Source organism: Natator depressus, chromosome 11 (assembly GCF_965152275.1).
Source record: "Natator depressus isolate rNatDep1 chromosome 11, rNatDep2.hap1, whole genome shotgun sequence".
Classification (NCBI taxonomy): domain Eukaryota; kingdom Metazoa; phylum Chordata; order Testudines; family Cheloniidae; genus Natator; species Natator depressus.
The window spans coordinates 76,098,312-76,122,800 of record NC_134244.1 but is presented as its reverse complement, the minus strand read 5'-3'; the positions used below and the strand labels follow the sequence as shown (position 1 = coordinate 76,122,800).

Sequence of the window (24,489 nt, the reverse complement as noted above, 5' to 3'; positions counted from 1 at the left end):
TTGTTTGCAGTGCACCACAAAACCAAAGATATGTCTGAGATACATTGACCTAAACTCCCTCAAATTTTCATCACAACTTCAACCACCTCTACCCATCCAGTAAGACCTCTCTGGAACACTCCCACACCAGCATCAATTTCCTGGACACAACAATCATCTTCGACAACGGAACCCTACAGACAAAAAACCCACAGATCATCACACTTAGCTTCACAGATTTAGTAACCACCCAAAATGCAGCAAGAAATCTGTTATCTACAGCTAGATGCTCAGATGCCACAGAATGTGCTCTGAGGAGAAAATCCAAGTTACACACCGTCACACACTTGAAATCACCTTCACCAAACAAGGACACTCCACCAGAGAAGTAGATCACATCATGGAATACCATGAGTAAACCTGCTTCAATACAGGAAAAAAGCCCTCCAACCACACACCCCCTAGTTGTCACCATACACCCCACACTGCAACCTATATCGGGTATCATTAAACAACCCACACTGGAACCTATATGGGGTATCATTAAACAATTACAACCCATACTCAATGGGGACCACATCCTGAAAGAAATCCACCTCTTCTGGACTTCAAATAACTCCCCCATCATCACCAAGCTCATCATAAGACGCAAGCTCCCCACACACTAGGACACATCAACTCAACTGCCAGAACAGATGCAAAACCTGCCGATGTATCTCCACAGCTATGATCATCAATACCCACCCCTCGCAACACACCTTTCAAGATCCATCGGCCCTACACACACCTATCACAAAATGTGGTGTAACTCATCCAGTGCACTAAATACCCCAACAACTAAACCAGACAATCACTACACTCTTGAATGAACTCACATAGAACAATGAAAAGACAAACACACCATATCACTCACAGGTGAATACTTTCCACAAAACAAATCCACAGCTGACCTTTCAGTCCTCATCAAAGAAAACCTGCACAACACCTTCAAAAGATGACCCTGGGGACTTAAATTCATAACTCTGCTACACACCAAAAATCATGGACTTAATAAAGACACTGGATTTATGGCTCATTACAACAATCTGTAACCTGCTAACCCCCCATTGTCCTACTACTGGAGAGGCATTAACTGCCCATTTCACCGAGAACGGTCTCTTACAACATGTTAATTCTTTATTTGTTCTACCCTTGTAGTTAGCTGTGACACTCTGAGTACCTTTCCCAGGCCTGAAGAAGTGCTCTGTACAAGCTTGAAAGCTTGTCTCTTTCACCAACAAAAGTTGGTCCAATAAAAGATATTATCTCACCAATCTCATAGCTTTAATTTTCAATTAAGCATTCAAAAAATAGTTTCCGGTCATCTGCAAGTTGTTTGTTGTAGAGTAGGAGTTCTGCTATATCAAAGCCCTTTGAAAGCCCTTAGAATAATGAAGCTGGTTCATTGGAATTCTCAGGCAAGAGATGGGTTTCTGTATATTGCTTCACTTCAAAGAGGAATATTATTTATATTCTTAAGGTGTTATTTTTTAAATTAAGAGTTTGATACCATTATCTAGTAAAAATGTTTATCCAATTTCCTATGAACAAGCACTGTACGCGCCAGAGAATTACTGGTTCCAACTGTCAACTTGATTTGTTAACCACACAGTGCAACTGCCTACAGAATCTAGGCTACAAGAACACAAGCAGGATTGAATTATTTTAATCATGTCCTAACAAATGTTTAATGAGTATCTCATTTATAGCACTTTAATAATCTCGTAGCCATAATGCTCCTCTCTCATGAGCACACCAGAGCATACAAAACACATTTGTTCAGCACTTACTTCAGAAGCATGATCATCCACCAAGTCTGGGTTAGAAAGGTCAACATCAGCCTAACAAGAAAAAAATCAATAAATAGATACCACAAAGTAAGTCATGTATGTTTTTAAAATACATAAAGAAAAAGTTTTTGAAGAACCTTCATGAATCTGCTCACTAAATATGAAAGCCAAAAAGTTAGACAAACTGGCAGGGTCTCAAAGCTATATAACTTAATAAATCCTCCCCTGCTGAGCAACCAGTTAGACAATGATTACATTCATATACAGCAGTAAAAGTTAACAGGTTCAGATGCAAACACATATGATGAAACGATGTGGAGGTTTTAAATTCTATTGCGAACTGAAGCTCAAAAATATGTTAAAACTAATGATTGAGAGACAAGACTTTACTTTCTCCCATCATGACTTGCAAATTTACCAATAAATCTCCCCTCCCAGCTTGGTATGCTTTAGGTGTCTGTACAGCAGTGCCCTACTGTGGATGGTAGGGACTTCGGAGTTGCATGTGTCACGGCCGAGAGCACAGTAAGGCCTAGTATAGCATCTGACAAAAAGCACTGAGTGATGGCATAGTGTTTTGCAAAAGTGTGCTCTGATGCCCATGTGGCAGCCCTGCATATATCTATTAGAGGAACGTTGTCCAGGAAGGCTGTAGGTGTAGACAGGGCACAGGCAGAATGGGATCGGAGCCTGGTGGAGATTCCTTGTAGAACTGTTAGCAAAGTTGGATACAAGTAGAGATCCATTTAGATAGTCTCTGGGTCGATACTGCACAGCCCTTGGAGTGTTCTGCTGTGGAAATAAGAAGTCTTGGAGATTTCTGGAAGGGTTTGGTTCTGTCTTAATAGAACGCTATGGCTCATCTGACATTGAGTGTATTTAGGATGGTCCCCTGTGAATACCCATGTGGTTTGGGGTAAAATATGGGGAGGTGTATGGCTTGGTTTACATGGAAAGATGTCGCTACTTTAGGTACAAATTTTGGGTGTGACGGCAACATGATCTTGTCTTTAGTGAACACAGTATAAGGGAGCTCAGCCATAAGTGCCCCAGTTTCACTGACTCATGTAGCTGAGGTGATCACTACCAAAAATGCGATTTTCATAGACATATGAAGGAGTGAATAAGTCATCAGTGGTTCAAAAGGTGCATCTGAGTACAAGATTCAAGTCCCATGGGGGTGTAGCTTGTCGGACACCCGAGTACATGTTCTGTATACCAATAAGAAAGCATTTAATTGTTGGGTGAGCGAAGACTGACTCTCCCTCCACCTTGTGGTGAAAGGCTGTAATAACTGCCAGGTGTACATTGAGCTTATGGATAAACCCAATTCTTTGAGTACCAGTACGTAGTCTCGTATGACTGGTAGAGGAGCCGTGACTGCAGTTAAATTTTTTTGTTAGCATCATAGTGAGAATCTTTCATTTTTGGAGGTAGTTATGGCAAGTGATGGATCTCCTGCTATTTAATTACAGCAGTTTCACTCTTTCTGAACAGGCTAATTTGCTGTGTTGGAACCGTGTAGGAGCCATGCTTTGAGGTGAAGATTCTCTGGATTGGGTGGAGAGTCCGGCCTTTGTTCTGTGAAAGGACATCCACCCTCAAGGGGAGAATTCATGGAGCGCAAACTGCTAAAACACATCAGGTAAAGGAACCAAGTCGGTCTGGGCCACGTTGGAATGATCAGTATGATATGGGCCCTGTTGGTCCGTATCTTGCGAATAACTCATGGGATTAGAGGTATCGGTCCGAATGCATACATGAGTGCTGTGTCCCATGCAATGAGGAAGGCATCCCCTAGGCACTGGGGTACTAGTCCCGCCCTGGAGCAGAAGAGTGGGCACTTGTGGTTCGTTGCTGTTGCAAACGGGTCTACTAAGGGAAAGCCCCACTCCTGAAATATCACTTGAAGAACACAGTTGTACATTTCCCATTCATGTTCCAGGGAGAAATATCTGCTTAGTGTGTCCGCTGTCTTATTCTGACACCCCGGGAGGTAAGATGTTGAGATGATTATGTTGTGGTGAATGCACCAGTTCCAAAATTTCATGGCCTCGGTGCAGAGTGAATGGAAGCGAGCTCCTCCTTGGCGATTGATATAAAACTACATACTATGTTGTCGGTCAGTATGCGGATTGATTCATTTCCTATGATCAGGAGGAAGTGCCTGAACGCATTGTATACCGCTCGGAGCTCCAGGAGATTGATGTGGAGCAGCGTTTCCGTCGCTGACCACTTGCCTTGTGTGGTGTGCTAGTCCAAGTGAGCTCCCCATCTTATCAACAATGCGTCAGTTGTGATTATTAGTGATGGGGGATCCTGTTGGAAGGGGATCCCTGTGTAGATGTTTTCTGGTTTCATCTATCACTGTAGTGATGCATGGGGGTACTGTCACCCTTTTGTTTAGACTGTTTGTGCTGGGAGTGCACTCTGTGCTCAGTCAGCGCTGTAGGCAACGCATATGCAGTCTCGCATGTCTCACAACGAAGGTCGTAGCCACCATATGACCTAATAATTATAGGCAGGTCTGGAGGACGTTTGAGGGTTGCCAGTGACTGTCGAGATGAGGTTGATTATTGTTCTGAACCTGTGATCAGGCAACAGGGCTCTGGCCCGGGTGGAATCGAGGAAGTCTCGGATGACTTCCAGGTGTTGAACTGGGGTCAGTGTAGATTTCTATAAGTTTATTCGCAATCCCAGTGACTGAAACAGCATGATGGTGGTCTGCACCGTGTTTGTCGCTTCTTCTTGAGTTGTACCTTTTAGTAGACAGTTGTCTAGGTACGGAAAGATCATCACTCCTTTTCTTCATATGACACTACCGCGAGGGTTTGGAAAAAACTCAAGGGGCAGTGGAAAGGCTAAAAGCTAGGCCTCTGTACTGACAGTGATTGAGGCCCATTGTGAATCTTATAAATCGCCTGTGAGCCAGGTGCATGGTAATATGAAAAAAAGCATTTTGGAGGTCGAGGGCTGAAAACCAGTCCCCCTTGTCTAGCGCTGGGATGATTGTGGCCAGTGTGACCATTTTGAATTTGTGACTCCTCACAAATCTGTTGAGCTTCCAAAGGTCTAAGAAGTGTCTCCACCTGCCACTTTTCTTTTGGGTGAGAAAATAACGGGAGTAAAAGCCCTTCCCCTTGTACTGAGTTGGAACTTGTTCCACGGCACCCAATTGTAGAAGATGGTTCACTTCCTGTTTACAAGGTGCTCGTGAGAAAGGTCCCTGAAGACGGATGGGGAAGGGGATAAGGTAGGGGGAAGGGAGAGGAAAGGGATGACATAACCCAAGCTTATAATCTCCAGTACCCATTGATCCATTTTTATTGCTTCCCAGGCATGGTAGAATGCATGCAGAAAGTGGCCAAAAGGGTGGGTAGAAGTACTTAACAGCTCTGTATTGTGGGGGAGGTCATTCATACCCTTGATCAAGACTTCAAAATTGTAGCTTGGTGGTAGATGGTTGCGAAGACGAGGACTGAGTTTGGGAAGCCCTACGTCTTTGTGAGCATTGCTTATTTCTATTCTGATCAAAGTGCCGCTGTTGTGGGCGACGGAAAGAGGTGTGTCTACCCTTTTGGTATGGTTGATACCGACATTGTTTGTTCGGTGGCATGTATATGCCTAAAGTGTGTAGAGTGGCCCGAGAGTCCTTCGAGTGAAGAACATAGTCAGTTTTTGTGGAGAAAAGTTTCTCCCGATCGAAAGGTAGATCCTCCACCTTGAGCTGGAGCTCTTTCGGGATCCTGGATGACTGCAACCACGAGGCCCTGAGCATTATGACAGCTGTGGCCGTTGTTCTCGCAGCAATGTTTGCTACATCCATTGAGGCCTGAAAGGCTGTACAGGCAAGTAGTTGCCCTTCTGTCATGACAGCATTGAGTTGGGAACGTTTCTCCTCTGGTAAGGCCTCAAGGAATTCTTGTAGCTTACCGTAATTATCGAAATTGTACTTGGCTAGAAGAGCCAAGCAATTGGCTACCCTAAATTGGAGAGTAGCCGATGAGTGTCTTTCTACCAAGAAGGTCTAAACGTTTGTGTTCTGTCTTGTGGAGTGGACTGGATTGAGGTTGTTTGCTGTGACAATTGGTGGCTTACACAACTAGGGAATTGGGTTGTGGATGAGAGAAGAGAAAGTTCATCCCCTTAGCTGGGACAAAGTACTTTCTGTCAGCCCGTTTGCTGGTAGGTGGTATCAAGGTGGGGGTCTGCCAGATATTCTCTGCTGGTTCCATTATGCATGACTGATTGGTAGAGCAATTTTGGAGGTAGTGGATGTCTGTAAGATTTGCAGTAGCTTGTGTTGGTTTTCTTGGGCCTCTTCTACAGGGATGTCTTGGCTGGCAGCTACTCTTTTAAATAATTCCTGAAATTGTTTCAGATCGTCCACTTTACTTGGAGGTAGTGGTATGACTGTCTCATCAGGGGAGGACAATGAGTTGTGAGCCGGAGAAGTGTCTGCATAGTCCGGACCTTCTTCCTCCTTATCTCCCATGTCCTCCGGTGCTTCTGATATATCCCTGTTTGGGGAAGGTGAAGAATTAATTTCCCTTCAAGCTGGGGTCAAGGGCCTAGTGTATTGAGCCCTATACACAGCCCAGTGGTCTCAGGGGGCCACTGCATGGGGACACATCCAGGGTTGTCCATACCCTTGGCTGCATCTCGTGAGGTTGGCGAGATTTGGTCCTAGCAGCTTCCCATGGTGGTCTTTGTCCCGTGGGTGAGGAATGTTGGGAAGAGAAGCGGCTCCCATGTACTTTCTCCTTTGCGTCACTGGAGATGGGCTGGAGAGCGGGAGAAGTGGATAACTGCTCAGTTATTTGGCCTGAAGATCCCTCAGTACCAAATAAGGGTGACTGTGGCACCAAGGTGATCGCAGCACCAAGGTGATCGCTATATCCTTGTGCTGTAGAAACTGTTGCAAAGCCGCTTGTTTCTGTGGCGGCAGTACTGCTGGTGTAGATGCAGTTGGTGCCTTTGTCGAGATGGTCAGTGCCGTTCTCAGCCTGTAAGTTGGTGTCGACGACTGGGTCGGTGCCGGTGGGGGTGACATTGTCTGTTGTAGCGATATCTGGGCCGACTCCTGCACCCGGGTGGTCAGTGCTGTAAATGAGGAGCATCTCGACTCCACTCCGGAGCACCAGGGCTCAGCAGAGATCAACAGAGGGATGGTGCCAGAGGTGCCTGGAGCCTCAAAGGTGCTCACTCTACTCGAGCTCGGCACAGAGCAGAGCGACCTCGTTGGGAAACCTCCTTTTTCTCTGAGTGTCCCTATCTGGGGAGGTTGCAGCTCACTTCCTGGACAATTTGGAAAACTGAGCGCTCCCATTAGTACAGGTTTTGTTCAAGGAACCATCTGCTGATGTTGATTTTCATCCCTGAGGAGTAGGCTGAAGGGAGTTCTCCATTAAAATCATCTTGAGGTGGAGATCTCTGTCACACTTTGCCCTGACTTTAACATTACTACAATGGGCACTTCTCTGAGGGACGCCCAAACAGAGACACACGATGAGTGGCTGTCTGACACAGGCATCGCCTCAAGGCAAGAGTCACATCATTTAAACCCGGGCGAGCCGGGCATTGTGTCCATTAAAGTTTCCCAACGGGGAAAGGGTGGAAAAATCATCTCTAACTTTTTTTTTTTGGTAAAGAAAACTAACCAGCCAATCAAACAAAATTTCCTGAACTATAATTAATCTAACTCTTTCTATAGAGAGAAAAAACAAAGCAGCAGTACTGCCACTGAGCTCCATCTGCAGCCGAGGACGGCTGAAAAGGAACTGAAGGGTCGAGTCGTGCATGCACTACATAAGGCACCAATGGTAACATGAGACGACTACTCCACAAGCCTGCCCTGACCGAGCACTGCTACCAAAAATCTCCGATGTGCATCATTTTTAATTTTTTGGTATAGAATTCCACCGGGAGTAAAAAAAGGTCTATTTGTGGGAAAACCCATTCCTGGGAAACCCAAAGAAAGATCATATTCTTCAGTGACCATTTAAGAACATAAGAACAGCCATACTGGGTCAGACCAATGGCCATCTACTCAGTATCCTGTCTTCCAACAGCAGCCAATGCCAGATGCCCCAGAGGGAATGAACAGAACAGGTAACTACCACATGATTCATCCCCCTTCGCCCTTTCCCAGCTTCTGGCAACAGAGGCTAGGGACAATTCAGAGCATGGTTTTGCATCCCTGCCCATCCTGGCTATCAGCCATTGATGAACCTATCCTCCATGAGCTTATCCAGTTCTTCTTTGAACCCTGTTATAGTCTTGGCCTTCTCAATATCCTCTGGCAAGGAGTTCCACAGGTTGACTGTGCATTGTGTGAAGAAATACCTCCTTTTGTTGGTTTTAAACCTGCTGCCTCTTAAATTTCATTTAGTGACCCCTAGCTCTTGTGTTAAGAGTAAATAACACTTCCTTATTCACTTTCTCCACACCAGTCATCATTTTAGAGACCTCTATCACATCCCCCTTTAGTCATCTCTTTTCCAAGATGAAAAGTCCCAATTTTATCAATCTCTCCTCATACAGAAGCCGTTCCATACCCCTAATCATTTTTGTTGCCCTTTGCTGAACCTTTCCCAATTCCAATATATCTTTTTGAGATGGGATGACCACATCTGCATGCAGCATTCAAGATGTGGGTATACCATGGATTTATATAAGGGCAATATGATATTTTCTGTCTTATTATCTATCCCTTTCTTAATGATTCCCAACATTCTGTTCACTTTTTTGACTGCCGCTGCACATTGAGTGGATGTTTTCAGAGAACTATCCACAATGACTCCAAGATCTCTTTCTTGAGTGGTAACAGCTAAGTTAGACCCCATTATTTTATATGTATACTTGGGATTATGTTTTCCAGTGTGCATTATTTTGCATTTATTAACGTTGAATTTCATCTGCTATTTGTTGCCCAGTCACCAGTTTTGTGACATCCCTTTGTAACTAATCACAATCTTCCTGCGGCTTCATTATCTTCAGTAGTTTTGCATCATCTGCAAATTTTGCCAGCTCACTGTTTACCCCTTTTTCCAGATCATTTATGAATACATTGAACAGGACTGGTCCCAGTACAGACCCTGTGGGAGACCACTATTTACATCTCTCCATTCTGAAAACTGACCATTTATTCCTACCCTTTGTTTCCTATCTTTTAACCAGTTAGTGATCCAGGAGCGGACTTTCTCTTTTATCCCACAACAGCTTACTCTGCTTAAGAGTCTTTGGTGAGGGACCTTGTCAAAGGCTTTCTAAAAATGTAAGTACACTAGATCAACTATCACCTTTGTCCACATGTTGATCCCCCTCAAAGAATCCTAGTAGATCTCTGGGATGACATGTGCTTTCTGCTTAAATAATCCGCCAGAATACTGACCTGTCCTGCAAGATGAAGTGCTATGCTGATTATCACAGGATTAAGGCTTCCTGGCAAAGAGGATCTGATCTTGTCCGCCATCTTGCCTATTTATAGACTATATCACTGTGGAGTTCACTGCCAACACTTGTACTGACAGAACCCTGAGTAATGGAAGAAAGGACTTGCATGCTAAGCGAAGCACTGTTAACGTCAAGACATTTATATGACTCAAGGTGTCCTTTAACTACCCAATACCATGGTGTCTGAAATTGGTCTCGGTTATCACCCTCACCCCTTTCAGGATCCATGGGTAGTCAGAATCTTGGTAGATTTGGACTTTGAAACAGACTTCCCTGGCGCACATCAGTCAGATTCCACCACCACTGAAGAGACATTAGAACTTGCTGAAATAACTTTACCCCCCGCCCCCACAGAATTGACTAAGAGACCGATTTGCTCCAAGACTGAAGAGGCCTCATTCTAAGCATGATGAAGGCTGGCACAGAAGCACAAGATACCATGTGGCCTAACCATTTTAGGTAAACTCTTATAGGGTTCTGAGGCTGAGCACTCAGATCAGTAATTAATTGGCAGATATTTAGAAATCTCTCCTGAGGACATAAAGCTCTTGCTGCTTTGAAGTCCAGAACAGCTCCAGTGAATCCAACTAATAGGATGGAACCAGATTTACTTTCTTTAAGCTGACAATTAGACCCCATTCCAAGAAAGACACAGGACTAACCAAACTGATTCTATAAACTTGATTCACTGAAGTTCCCTAAATTAGCCAATCATCAAAATAAGGATACACATGTACGCCCTAACAACAAAGATAAGCAGCAATGACGGACAGGTAATTCATGAAAACTTGAGGTGCTGTTCATAGGCCAAATGGGAGAACTCTAAACGGACAATGTTTGCCTGCTGTCACAAAATTAAGACATTTTCTGTATGCTTTATGGACTCTGTACGTGAAAGTATTTTGTAAATTGAGAGTACTGATCCAGTCCACATGATCCAGGGAGGGTATAATGGAAGAGTTATCATGCAAAATTTCATGCAATGAATGTAAGCATCGAGTAGCCTGAGGTCCAAAATAAGTCTCCAACCCCCCCTTCTTTTTTGGGATCAGAAATTATAGAGAATAAAGCCCTATTCTTACAAATTCAGGAAGAACGATCATATACTGTAGTGTCAGTCTCTCTCTTACTGCAAGATATCAGTCCCTGAAAAGGTATTGGGGGGGGGGGGGGAGGAGAGAGAGAGAGAGAGAATGGTCTGGAAATGTATGGTGTAACAATCCCGGATGACCTGAAGGCCCACATTGGTCTGTAGTTATTCTAGACTAAGCCTCCTTCAAAAACCAAACCAGGAGAAGAAAGGGTACAGGTCTATGTAGACTGGATCCATATCCTCCACCACAGCAGCAAAATTGTTTCTTTTGAGCATAACCAGGATATGCTGAGATATTGGATGAATTTGACAATTTCCTCTTCTAGAGTCTTGATCTCTGTCTACCCTGATCAAAAGATCTCTGAAGGAACACAGCTATAAGTGGAACGTTGAGACTTCTGTTTGGTAGATGCACGAGATCTATACTGCTTTCTTCTGCAGGGCAGAGCATAGAGGCCCAACAATCTTCATCTGGGTCATAAATCCTTTAAAGAATATGCATCATCCATTTTAGCCCTAAAAAGATCTTGATTGTCAAAAGGGAGGTCTTGTATTATAGTCTGGACCTCTCTAGCCAGGCCCGATAAGGAGAGCCAAAAATCTTTGCATGACAAATGTAGCAATTTCCTGGATAAGTCTTACTGAATTATGTTTATGTATGTACCATTGTGGGCCATGGATTATATGTTACTCCATGGGAAAGGGAGACCACAGCCCCCCAGGACCTAAGAGCAGTGGAGGATGATTAAGCAAATTCACTCAGGTTGTCACACCCCCCAAGAGGTGGTACACCTGGAGAGGCTTGCATATACTGGTTCAAACTGGATTCTCTGGAGAACCAACAGACAAAGGACTTTTGGATAAACAGCCTAAATTTAAACTGACTCAGGGCTTGCTTTTATCATCTAGAAAACAGACAGTACCTTCTGTCCAAAGGAGGCTCCAACCCTTCCTGAGAAGGTTGGAAGAGCATGACCTATTCATGCATGAGCTTGAACTTGTGACAACAAAAAATAAACCCTGGTGAGGCTTGAAGAACTGATCACCTGCCACAGCACTTGTTGGAATTGTGGTGGTCTCTGGTAAGCTTATTAGCATGTGTGTAAGTTTTTCCTTTTTTAATACATATTTTTCTGTAGTGCTTTCATCTTAAGAATAAATGTGCTTGCTTAGAAAGAGCTATGTGGTAACTTCTAACTGTGGAAAATTACGCTATTTATAGCATCTGAAGAGAAAAGCAAAGCAGGCCTGTTTGGGCATTTCAACTTGCTAGGAATTCACAGTATGTGCAGGGAATTATGCAGCCCGGAAAAAACCTAGTCCGACAGGAGAGTTGTGGGTCTCTACCCAAAGAGAGCTTGCGACCAGAGACCCAGGGGAGCCAGTTGAGGTCACTCAATTAGGGTGAACTGCAAAGAATGGGGCAGACAATCCCCAAAGCTGGTGGATATTCCAATACTTAGATTTACCAAGCCAGCGCAAACAGCTTCTATTATACCTCACTGGTTACTCAGAACACCACAGTTCCCTTAAAATAACCCAGTCTCAGGCCTCCACCTAGACACCCAAGTCAGATACGATGAGGATTTCTGAAAATCTTAATCATCATATGAAAAAGGTTCTACCAATCCCAAAGGATTGGACACATTACCTCCCAGGTTAATGAATATTCCAGACCTTTCCAAAATACACGCTTACAGCCAATTCTTACTAACTAAACTAAAATTTATTAAAAAAGAAAAGGGAGATAGAATTGGTTAAAAGAACAGTATACATACAGACATGAGTCAATCTTGAGATTCAGATTCATAGCAGAGATGGTGAGCTTTGTAGATGCAAATAGTTCTTTCAGAAATAGTTCAAAGGTTAGTTTCCAAAGTTTATATTTCAGGGTGGTCCAGTCAGAACTGGGATCTCAGTCCTTGTGCCTTAGGCTTCCCCTGCATGAAACCTCAAGCAGGTCTGAGATAAAAAGGATTGGGACCCAAAGGCCTTTTATACAATTCCAGGCCTTCTTCGACAGGTCGGAGTCCTTAGTCGAACAATAGGTACTCGTGTGGACTTTGAAGGGGACCCATTTCCTAAGCATAGCCGGTAATTATTCACACCGATTAACACAAGGCAATTGCCAGTTTTTCCACCATTCGCAGATGATTTGCTCTACATTTGAAAGAGAGATGAATACAGCTGGACTACAGAAGGGGAACACAGGTGCAGTTGCCCTGAACTGACACACACTTCTCATGACAGTTCCACTTGCCACTGATTGTGTCCCTAGCCTCTGTTTGTCAGAGGTGGAGATGGATGGCAGGAGAGAGATCACTTGATCGTTACCTGTTAGGTTCACTCCCTCTGGGGCACCTGGCATTGGCCACTGTCGGTAGACAGGATACTGGGCTGGATGGACCTTTGGTCTGACCCAGTATGGCCATTCTTATGTTCTTATCATGTTCCTGAATTACTGGAGTTTAATGCTGCTTGTGGAGATGTTTTTCTAATCAACATTCCTTCAGAGCAAATGGAAGTAAATTCTTCTTCCTGCAGAATCAAAAGTTTATCCTGAAATTCTGCCACTTTATCCCACTGGATGTAGTTATACTTAGCCAGCATGGCTTGATAAATCGAAAATCTGACCTGAAGGGAAGCAGAGGTGTAAATCTTTGTCCCAAAGAGATCCAGGGCTTTTTTGGTGTTCTCTCTTCCTGCCTCAGGTAGATCTCAAAGCCTGCCTGGATTTTTCATTTACCACAGTGACTACCAGTCGCAATGGAGCCAGACAAGTATAAAAATACTCAAATACTTTATGAGAAACTTGATATTTCTATCAGCCCACTTAGAAGTCCCTGTTCTAAAAACTGGTGTTGCCCTCAGTTTGTTAGCTGGCTCAAGAATGCCCCATTAATAGATAAGGCTACCCTATTTTTGGTGGAAGGCTGCAGGATATCAGAAAGTTTATGACTTTTCCTGAGTATTTCCAGAGGAATTACTAATGTTTCTGCCATCCTCTTTAACTGTTCTTCAGAAGTCTTGAAGTCATCTACCACCGTAGGAACAAGATACCATAGCATCATCAGAAGATGATGAAAACTGTCGAGCTACAAAAGGTTCATCCTGAATCCGCTCGTCCTCTTCTTCAGAAAGAGGTCGCTGTGTACAAAATACTGTAGACTTCGGGAGGAGAAAGCAAAGGAAAAATCTCTAAGGAAATTTCTCTCCTGAAGTGGAAAGAGAAGGAAAAATTGTTGACTTGGATTGTACCAATGTAGCTAATAGGCCAGGATTGACATCCATATGGATAAGGCATAGCATTCCAAGGTACTGACATCCACACTGGTAATGGAGTATCATGCGATGAACTCCTAACAGTGTAGCCCAGGAAGAAAAGTTCTTATGATGTTTAGAGCCCTCAGCAGATATTGGGGAAGGCTCCAGGCAAGATTCCGCTGATGAAGATGATAAAAAGTCCTCTAACAGAGGGACTACTCACTAGGTGCAACTATCTGTTTAGGGGAAGAAAGCTCACCAACATCCGTAACAGCAGGCCATAATTAGATTTTCATAATGGTAGCCTGGGCTCCTGTTGCATTGGAGATTTTTGGGAAACGAAGAAAGAAAAAGCATGTAAAAAAAGGTTTGTAAAAGATGACCCAGATAGCTCCCTGAGAACTGAGTGAGAATCTGAAGTCTGTGGCGCCGATTTCTTTGGATGCCAAATCCCTGGTACCAAGCATTTTGATGTATGGGGGTGTTTCTGATCTCCAGTACCAGTGTGGCACCCAAAGTAAAATAAGTGCAGAAGAAGCTGTCTGGAATGGTATCAATTCAACAGCCAGCATTATTGAATGTGGCCTCCATGCCACCAGAGTACTTTGGTGCTTGCTTCTCAGGCTTCTTATGCAGTACCAGGGACTCAGACATGCTATTGGTACTGAATTTTCTCCCTCAGGCAACAGGGGTCTCTGACTATTCCACTGGGACCTTCTTCTGATGTGGCAAGTTCTTGTCAGATTTAGGAGGCCTCTTTGCACCTTGATGGCTATGAGGGATTCCTCTTACCTCCAGAGCACTCAAGGCATGGCTCGAGCAGGAAGGGGCTGTGGTCCCCACTCTCAGAATCTCTAAGTTAGAAGCTGCTCTCATGGATTTCTCCATGAGGAAAATCTTGAGCCTGGACTCTAGATTTGTGTGTGTTTTTTTTAATACCTTACAAATAGCACACTTAGAAGTTACATGGCTCTCCCTGAAACAACATAAGCACTCATGTCCCTCTTCCAACAGAATAATTCTTCCACACAACGGACAAGCTGTGATGCCCGGTGAGGATGGGAGACGCAAACAGCCGAAGTCCAGTACAACTACTTACTACCTACAAAACTAATTTTTTCGTAAGCCAATGGGTAACAAAACAAGACTAATAAATCTAAGACTAATTATTACAGAATTAAAGTAAGTAAGAAGTAAGGACATTAAGAGCTTTCAACTCTCTGTCAGGGCAGAGAGCAGGAACTGGCTGGTGGCCAAGACCGGTCCGCATTTTATTTTCTTGGGTGAGGGAAGTGCAAGAGCATATAGGGTGCATGTCCAAGCCCTAGTGGACACTGCTAAAGAAAAGCTTTCCAAACTTCTGTATAGAGGGCACAGACAGACCATGCATGGCATCCACATACATGAGAGCTCAAAGAAGAGTCTGTTAGTTGCAGACAGATTTGGATGAAACATGGTGAACAATAAGACTTACCTTACTCTCAGATCTTGTCTCTGTCTCTTCAGTCTTACTCTCTACACTTATATTAAGTTCTGGAAGAACATCAGAATCCTGGGCCACTATCATGCACTCTTCCTTTGGAATGTCTTGCGTGTGGTCAGACGAGCCCTTCCTCTTCGCCGCCTTTTTCTGCGACTGCGTGTTGTCACCTTTTGTTTTTCGCTGTCTGAAGTGAGCAAGCTGTGCAGGAAAGATTGAAAGAGATAAAGGGAGAGGTAAGTGAGGAAAAGATAACAAGACCATAAGATTAACACACTCATGGATAACAAAGAATCTCGTGATCTGACAAAACATGCACGTTCACAGAGAACCTGCTTTATCTTCCTACTTACTGCACATTCAGTTTCTACCTAGGAAGCAGCATAATTCACAAACACACAACAGTTAGACTCATTTCAAGAAAAGAATCAAATTTTTACTAATACTTTCCTAACTTATATTTGTCATGTTGAAATAGTCCAAAGTTACAGCCAGATAAATTAGTAAGAGACTAAGTGTTGTCCATATACTAGAACCAATAAAAATGAGACAGTCTTGAAGTCTCTCTGAAAGTCCTACAGAAAGCAGCATAGCCTCTTAGAAAAATATCTTAAAATATCTTAGCCACAGCAAATATAAAGACTAGAACTGACAAAGGTGAGTTTTCTTGCCCTTCCCCTCCCAACAAGAGAATATATAGCAAAAGTTCCCAGACAGAAAGCAGACTGAGGTACATAAATAGAAATTTAATTAAGCCAAGTCATTTTAATTTCTTCTGTTGAAAAATCAGATGCTCTACTTTATCAAACTAACACGCCCCAATGAAGCCCTAGGGATTTCCAAATAATGTCACCCATCAAAATCTACTATCCATCTTTCCTCAGTAACTTAAACATCTTAAAGAGGATTAGAGTATTTTAAACTCTAGCACTGTATGTAGGCAGCAATTCCAACCAACATCTCACTCACAGCATAAGACCAGACATTCTTCTAATAGGGAAAACCCTTCACCAAGGTTACAGCCATAGGTTATCAACTATATAGGTAAAATACCGTTATTAGTAGCTAAAAGATCTATTCAAAATCATAATAGAATGTAGAAATCTGAGAATGTAGAACTACTACATGCTAACTATACAAAAATCAATACCTGAAATAGTTTGTTTTTGTTGCGGTAAACTCTACTGAAAGAAGCAAGATTGCACTTTTCATTTCACTTGTTTTGGAAAGTGTACTTTCTGAAATGAACTAATTCATTATTTTTCATATCTACAGCAACTTGTGTAATGATAGATTACCTAACAGCAGCTGTGCAATTGCATACCTGTTCTATACTAGACAATCTGTTTAAAGTGCTTAAGACTATGTCCCTTTGCTAAAGAAGGAATGCCAAACACCTCCCTACTCTTGAAGTGTTTATGCAGGCCACTTGATATGTTAAGAGCACTTATGAGGATCGATGCTGCTGCGATCGATGCAGCAGGAGTCGATTTAGCGGGTTTAGTGAAGACCTGCTAAATCGACCGCAGAGTCCTCTCCGCTTGACTCTGGTACTCCATTAGAACGAGAGGAGTAAGGTAAGTTGATGGGAGAGCGTCTCCCATCGACGCAGCACGGTGTAGACACTGCAGTAAGTCAATCTCAGCTACGTCCACTCCAGCTACATTATCGTAGCTGGAGTAGTATAACTTAGTTGACTTAGCCCAGTAGCGTAGACAAGGTCTGAGATGCAAACACCATTCTTCACAATGTAGTGTTAACAACAGACCCTAATGATGCTGCATTGCATGCCAACAATAGCTACTGCATTGCTGATTAATTCATCAGTCAGAATGGGGAAGGGGGCAGAGGGAAGCTCACAAAGTAAAACAGTAATGGAACTAGGGGTTGCTGCAAGGAGAGGGAAAGGCAAAGAAAGAGGAGAGAGAAACAGGAGGATCAGAAAAGAGAATCAAAAGACACAAAGAGCGGTAGTTTTAAAGGTCAGAAAACAATCTCAAAAAGTGAGGTTAAATAAGACAATAAATAATAAAAGATTAGCCACCGCACAAAGATTATATTTGACTCCTGATCTTTGTGCAAATCTCACATTTACATCAGTGGGAGAGCCACATGCACTGCTCATTATAAAAATTGTAACGTGGTCCACTGGTTTGAACGTATTTTATTAAAAAAATACCACACAAACACCAGTGGCTATACTTGAGCTCCAAGTGACTACATTAGGGACAGGAAAAGAGGTCTACACAATAAAGCCTACGAATGCACAGCTATGTCAGCATGGCCCCATAGTGAAGATGCAGCATAGACCAACCGGAGTTTTTCTACCAGTGTAGGAACATCACCTCCTGAATGACATTAGCTATGCCGATGGAAGCACTCTGTCAGCTTTGTCGTGTCTACTCTGGGAGTTTTGTCAGCATAACTATATTGTTCGTGGTGCTTTTTTCATGCTCCTGACTTAAAACTTACATTAGCAAAGCTGTGTAAGTGTAGACCAAGTCTGGTATTTGTTGGGTGCAGGTTTTATGGACTCTGAAAGGCCCTCATAATCTGTTGGGTCTTCGGGCGGCTGAAGCTTTGTTTGGTTTTGACTATAATGGAGGAGAATAGAGAGAAGGCATTCTGAGAGAGTAAGATGGAACTTTAGATTAGTGATGACAGACTCCTAGTGACTGAGGGGGAATTGTCCTGGATTCCGAATGGTTAAAAATAGTGAGGATTGCTGAGGGGAAGCACGGAATGCAGTCTGTGTAGAATTTATTTTTGTGTACCTTGTGGCATAAAATAATTACACGTAAAAAACCTACTTCTGTTAATATTCACAATACTTTAAACACATTACCCAAGACTGACACTGCACCCCATATTCTTCATAAAACTATTATGATAGGATTATGGCATAACTATGATGTATTTTATGCAAGATAGGTCATGTAAGCTATCATTGGAAAGGTTATGATGTACTGACTATGATTATCCTATTTGTATCCATGTATCATTTTTGTATCTGAAGTCAGGAATATTGCCTATGTATCTATTACAAATGTGTTTACACATGGAGAATGCCCACTAGGCAGAATGCACTCAGTCTAGATGGCTGGCTGGGAAGGGCCCATTCAGGTTAAAGGGCCATTAGGAGAAAACAACAGGCCTTAGAAGACGCTTCTCTCTCACTTGAGGGGCAGGGCGGACCCTTCCTGAGGACTCTACAAACTGCCTCATGCCTGCTATGACACTACAGCCACATGTGACCAGGTCACCTGGCACCGGACACCATGTTGGGATACCAGTGTTTTTCCACTGACTGGCATGGGAACCAAGTTTTGAAACAAAGGGTTCCTACTATATGCAAAAGCTATACAAGGCAGGGGAGTGACCTCATCGGGGTACTTCACTGACTCCCTGCCCAAAGAGACTCCTGGAAACACCTAAGGAACAAAGACTGAACTGGGCGTAAGTGCTGAAGGGATTTTTAGGCGTAAAAGGGCGTAAGACCCAGGCTGAAGGGATTTTTAGCCTGTGAATGAAACACCTAGGGATTGCAAGCTGTAAGTTAGTGCAGCTTGCCCCTTAAGAGCCTCAGTCTGCTTGCATCATCATTTAGGGTGAGAATTTGCTATTTATATCCAATCTGTGTAGTATATTAAGCTTAGTTTGTGTTTATTTGCTAGGTAATCTGTTTTGATCTGTTTGCTATCCCTTATAATCACTTTATCTTTTGTAGTTAATAAACTTGATTTTGCTTTGTCTAAAACCAGTGTGTGGGGAAATCAACTTGGAGCAGAAAGCTGTTGTATATTTCCTCTCCACATTGAGGGAGGGAGCGAATTTCATGAGCTTACACTGTACAGTTCTCTCTGCAGTGCAAGATGATATAATTCTGGGTTTACACTCCAGAGACGAGGTGCATGCCTTAGGAACTGGGAGGTGCCCTTGCTGTGCCTCCCCATGCAGAGCTGATCACAGCATCTGTATGTAACTGCAGCTGGGTGTGTCCCTACCTGTATGTGTGCTGGTAAAGAGCAGGCTGGAGCCTGGGAAAGGGCTTGGCAGGCTGGTCACAGCAGTACAGTGTAAAGGGAGCCCAGTCTGGTGTCTCAGGGGGGGCTCAGTAGTACCCCAGTTCCAGGTGGCACCCAGGGGGAACCCGTCACAAAGACATTCACATCTCTGAAGACACATCGGCAGTTCTGGTGTATTGCACTCTTCACTTTACAGAGGAGATGGAAAACAAGTTCCCAGAATCATCCAAGACCATGATGTCATCATGTTGGTGCAAATGAAAATTAATTAAAAGCTCCCACTTACACAATTTGAAAAAAAATACACAGTTACATAAATGGAAATACATGAAATTTGAAAGCTGATCGCAGATTTACATGTCTAAAGTTATATTAGTAACAAAAGGGAAGTAAAAATTATTTCTTCAAAAAGTATTTTCAAGCTTGAAACTGAAGGCTTTTTAAAGTAAGCTAACTCTTTTTATTCGTAGATAGAGAAGATTTGGACTGGCAGTACAAAAAAATACTCAAGGAAGGGCACCAAAGCTCATGCTGTTGTACCACCATTGTTTTTCTAAGTAAAAAAAGACACCACATATTGGATGTAGATCCGAAAGTGTAAAGAATTATACTTTGTTACAGGGAAAAAATGGTATGCTAAAAACACTGCTGGTTTAGGACCACACTGCTGGTATGATATGGAGTTAATCTCTGACTAATTTTAAAAAGGGATGCTGTTAAAGTATAATGTTTCAAATTTGGATTAAATGAAAAACTGCACATTCACAATACTTTACAGCTAGTTATCCACTGGATCTGTTGAGTTTTTCAAAAAGTAGGGATGCCATGGATTTGAAATTAGTTAACCTTCTGGTTAGAGCTACTAAAACAAACTCAAGGTACTTGCTGTTTTGACAAATGCATGTGTATACATAACACTTTCCCCCTATTTTGTTGTGCATGTTTGAAATTTAGCATTCTTATAAACATAGCTGCAATTTACCAAACTGAAACAAGTATCGGAGGGGTAGCCGTGTTAGTCTGGATCTGCAAAAGCAGCAAAGAGTCCTGTGGCACCTTACAGACTAACAGACATATTGGAGCATAAGCTTTCGTGGGTGAATACCCACTTCTTGCTTGCATATTTATACCTGCCTCTGAAAATTTCCACTACATGCATCCGATGAAGTGGGTATTCACCCAGAAAAGCTTATGCTCTAATATGTCTGTTAACCTGCCACAGGACTCTCTGCCGCTCAAATTGAAACAATTTACCAAGATTTGTGGTTGATTCTCCATCACTGGCAATTTTTAAACCAAGATAGGATATTTTTCTAAAAGATTTGCTCTAGTTCAAACAAGACTTATTTTGTGAAAGTTCTATGGCCGATGTTAAACAGGAGGTCAGTCTAAATACTCAACAGTCCTTTCTGGCCTTGGGATACACGAATCATTGATGTGAGTTTTGGGGGTGAGATGAAGGCTGGCAACAGTTGGTTTTACTAATGGTTTAACAGATTGTAGAAACTGAACAAATTAGATTTTGGTTCTAGTTTTGGCAAGTTTTTTGACTCCAGGATGAATAATTTGTGTCAGCAAGGATTAATTCAATGGAAATGCAAGATATGTGTCGACATATAGTTGCACATTTATTTTAGTGGATGGTGAGATCTTATATCAAATCCAACTAGTTAGGAAAACTTAACACTTTTAATAGAATGATTCCATGATTATAAATTATACCACAATTTAAAAAGTGAGTATTTTCTAATTTTCTAATAATATGAAGAATGTATAGATCATAAAATCCTGGTAATAAAGCACTTGTCACATTAACAGCAATTCTCCACTGCATTCTCCTATGTGTTTCCTGTCTGGGAAATGAGTTACAGAGAAGATCTCAACAACCAATGATGCATTTTCCTTAATTGCTTACTTACCAATTGTAAGCTAGAATATAAATTATTCTATTTATTTTACTTTTCTTTTCTTTAAATGGCCTCTCCAGGTAAATAATGGCTCCTGGAATTGATGAGCTACAAAGCCTTTAATAGAATGCATCCAATGAAGTGAGCTGTAGCTCATGAAAGATTATGCTCAAATAAATTGGTTAGTCTCTAAGGTGCCACAAGTCCTCCTTTTCTTTTTGCGAATACAGACTAACACAGCTGCTACTCTGAAACCTTTAACAGCTAGGTTACCACTCACCATACAATACAGGTCAGCACTGACAGTCATTACCACTTGATGTCTGATTTCTGACCTGTGTGAAATGAACTTTTAGCTTCCCTATTTTCATGGACAGGATTGCAAATGACAAATTATTGTCAGTACTTGCATTGTTGAGAATCTCAAAAGAGAGCCAAGAATTGAATGGTCTGTGGAGTCTCACTTTCACTGCTAGGGGATGTGGATTTAGGCATATTACCCACCAACGTGGAATAGAAGTCTTTGCTGTGCAAACTAATAGACTTCACTTTCTGTTGCTGTCAGATATAGCATTACAGTTCATTTAAAGAAGCTGAAAGCACTTTGATAAATTGATTAAAAGGTGGTCTGATTTCATGGTACAGTAATTTTTGCAACTGCCCCTGTATCCTTTGCTGAAATATCACATGTAAACTTCCTACCAGAATACACCTCAAAGTATCACAGTAGATACTGCCAGATGGCCAACAGTACAGGAAGCAGGCCTATGCTTCCCTCTCTAGTCCATGAGTGAAAATACCAGTGTCACAAGACTGAATTGAAATCACTGGCGTTTATGCTCTATAGAGTGCTACCCAAAGATCCTTAACTTAGGGCACATCTACACTTGCAAACTTACAGCGCCAGCAGTTATAGCGCCACTCAGAGAGCACTAAAGGAAAACCGCTGTTGTGTGTTCACACTGACAGCTGCCTGCACAATAGGGTGTTCATAGTTGCAGTGCTATTCGGAGCTGTGCATTCTGGGCAGCTATCCCACAGAGCACCTTTCGCTTTTGCCACTAAGACTTGTGGGAAGGCGGAAGGGGTCACGGGACATCCTGGGTCCTGTCCCAATGCCCCATGATGCATTGCTTCACTTCCCAGCAATCCCTGTGCTTCCGTCCGCATTTCGTGCCATCTTTCAATGGTTTGTGTACTGTGCACCCTGCCCTGCCTCTTTCTGGGTGCAGGAATGGATCCCGAGCTGTTGACCAGAACGTTGCTCATGCTGATAACACATCACGAGTGGCAATGGAGTTACTCCTTAAACTACAAAGGCAAGAGGAGTGCGACATAGATCTCGCCACACATACTAGCTACGACACGAGATTGCTTGTGGCATTCACGGAGATGCTGACCACAGTGGAACGCTGCTTTTGGCTTGGGAAACAAGCACTGAGTGAGGGGATCACATCGTGATGCACGTCTGGGAAGACGAACAGTGGCTGCAGAACTTTCGCATGAGGAAAGCCACATTCATGGGACTGTGTGATGAGCTCACCCCAGCCCTACGGAGCAAGGACACGAGAATGAGAGCTGCCCTCTTGCTGGAGAAGCACATGGCGATTGCACTGTGGAAGCTGGCTACTCCAGACGGCTACCAATCTGTCGCTAACCAGTTTGGAGTGGGAAAGTCGACCATTGGAGTCGTGTTGATGGAAGTGTGCAGGGCCATTAATCACATCCTGCTCCAAAAGACAGTGACTCTGGGCAACGTGCGTGACATTGTGGATGGCTTTGCACAAATGGGCTCCCCTAACTGTGGAAGGCCGATAGATGGCACACACATTCCAATTCTGGCACCAGACAACCTAGCCACCAAGTACATTAATCGCAAGGGGTATTTCTCAATGGTTCTCCAGGCGCTTGTGGATCACCGTGGGCGTTTCACAGACATTAATGCAGGCTGGTCTGGAAAGGGGTAGGATGCATACATCTTTCGGAACACTGGCCTGTTCAAGGGAGCTGCAAGCAGGGACTTTCTTCCTGGACCAGAAGATCACCGCAGGGGAAGTCGAAATGCCCTCTGTGATTCTGGGAGACCCCACCTACCCCTTAATGCCGTGGCTCATGAAGCCATACATGGGGCAACTTGACAGCAGCAAGGAGTGGTTCAACAACAGACTGAGCAAGTGCAGAATGACTGTGGAGTGTGCATTCGGCCATTTAAAAGCCCGCTGGTGATGCCTGTATGGGAAGCTGGACATGGCCAAAGTCACATAGCCAAAGTCAATACTCCTATGCTTATAGCCGCGTGCTGTACGCTCCATAGCATTTGTGAAGGGAAGGGTGAAAGCTTCACTCAGGGCTGGACCGCAGAGGCTCAGCGCCTGGAGGCTGAGTTTGAACAGCCGGAGACCACGGCTATTAGAGGGGCACAGCACGGGGCCACAAGGATCAGGGATGCTTTGAGGCAGTAATCTGAAGCTGAAAGCCACTAATATTTGTTGCTATGCTCGGGATTGCAGTGCTTGTAATGCTAAGAGGTGGATGGTGCACATGATGCAAGAAGGGGCCTTAACATAATTGTATGTTGCTTTGCAGTGCTCTTTTTGCTTTCACATAATAGAAAAAAAGATTGCTTTCAAACAAAATTCTTTTATTGAAAGACAACAACCAGAGAAGAGTCAAATGGAAAAAAAAATTCATTAGCAGGGAGGAGGACGGGGGAAGGGAAGGTCTCAAGTGGAGGAGGGGTCCCGGGATGGCTACAGATTTGCGTATGCCCAGGGATCATACCCAACCTTCTCCTTTGGAGTACAATGCAGCGGGTGCTGTACTTCAGCAGGGCCAAACTGCAGAGGGATGGGTGTTGAGTGCAGTGCATAGTGGGAGTCCACACTGCTGGACTGTGAGGAGGGAGGAGTGGAATGCTGCGGGTAGAGAGTGGAGCCAGGAGGTTGATAGGAGTGTGTAGGCAGTGGGGGGGGGGCCCCCCCACGGGACAGAGTTTTGTGACAGCAGCTGCAGGGGAGGGCAGGCACAGAGCTGCTCGGTCTGAAGAGCTAGTATCGGCTGAAGCGCGTCCGCTAGGCGCTCCATAACTGTTAAGAGCCACTCCGTGGCTTCTTTCTGGTGTGCCGCGTTCTCTTTTCAGTCCTTTTTCTCGCTGTCCCGCCACTCCTTCAATTCCTTTTTCTCAGCGGCGGAGTGCATCATAACTTCACACAAAGTCCTGCTTAGTTCTTCTTGGACACTTCCTAATACTTCACAACCATTCTACCACCGATAAAGAGGGAAGCTCCCAAGGTCATCTCTGTGAAGTTTAAATGCAGCACTCTGCAGAAACAGTATTGTTTGCAACATAGACAACACTGTTTCAGTGCTTTAAAACACAGCCAGTACTCTCACACCTGTCACTAACTGGCTGACCCCAGGTAAGCACACAAGCCCCAAGACCTCCAAAATGGTGAGT

At 43.5% G+C, this 24,489-nt stretch overlaps 1 protein-coding gene across 2 annotated transcripts in view; it reads right to left on the bottom strand.

The window, feature by feature from the left end:
- PCNT (pericentrin) overlaps positions 1–24,489 on the bottom strand; it is a 243,826-nt gene that overhangs the window by 203,815 nt on the left and 15,522 nt on the right. For both annotated transcript variants that reach the window (XM_074968199.1, XM_074968200.1), the window contains exons 2-3: positions 15,095–15,301; positions 1,809–1,859 (exon numbers count right to left, since the gene is read on the bottom strand). In XM_074968199.1, the coding sequence (XP_074824300.1) occupies positions 1,809–1,859; positions 15,095–15,301 (258 nt within the window). The remainder of the gene's footprint in view (positions 1–1,808; positions 1,860–15,094; positions 15,302–24,489) is intronic.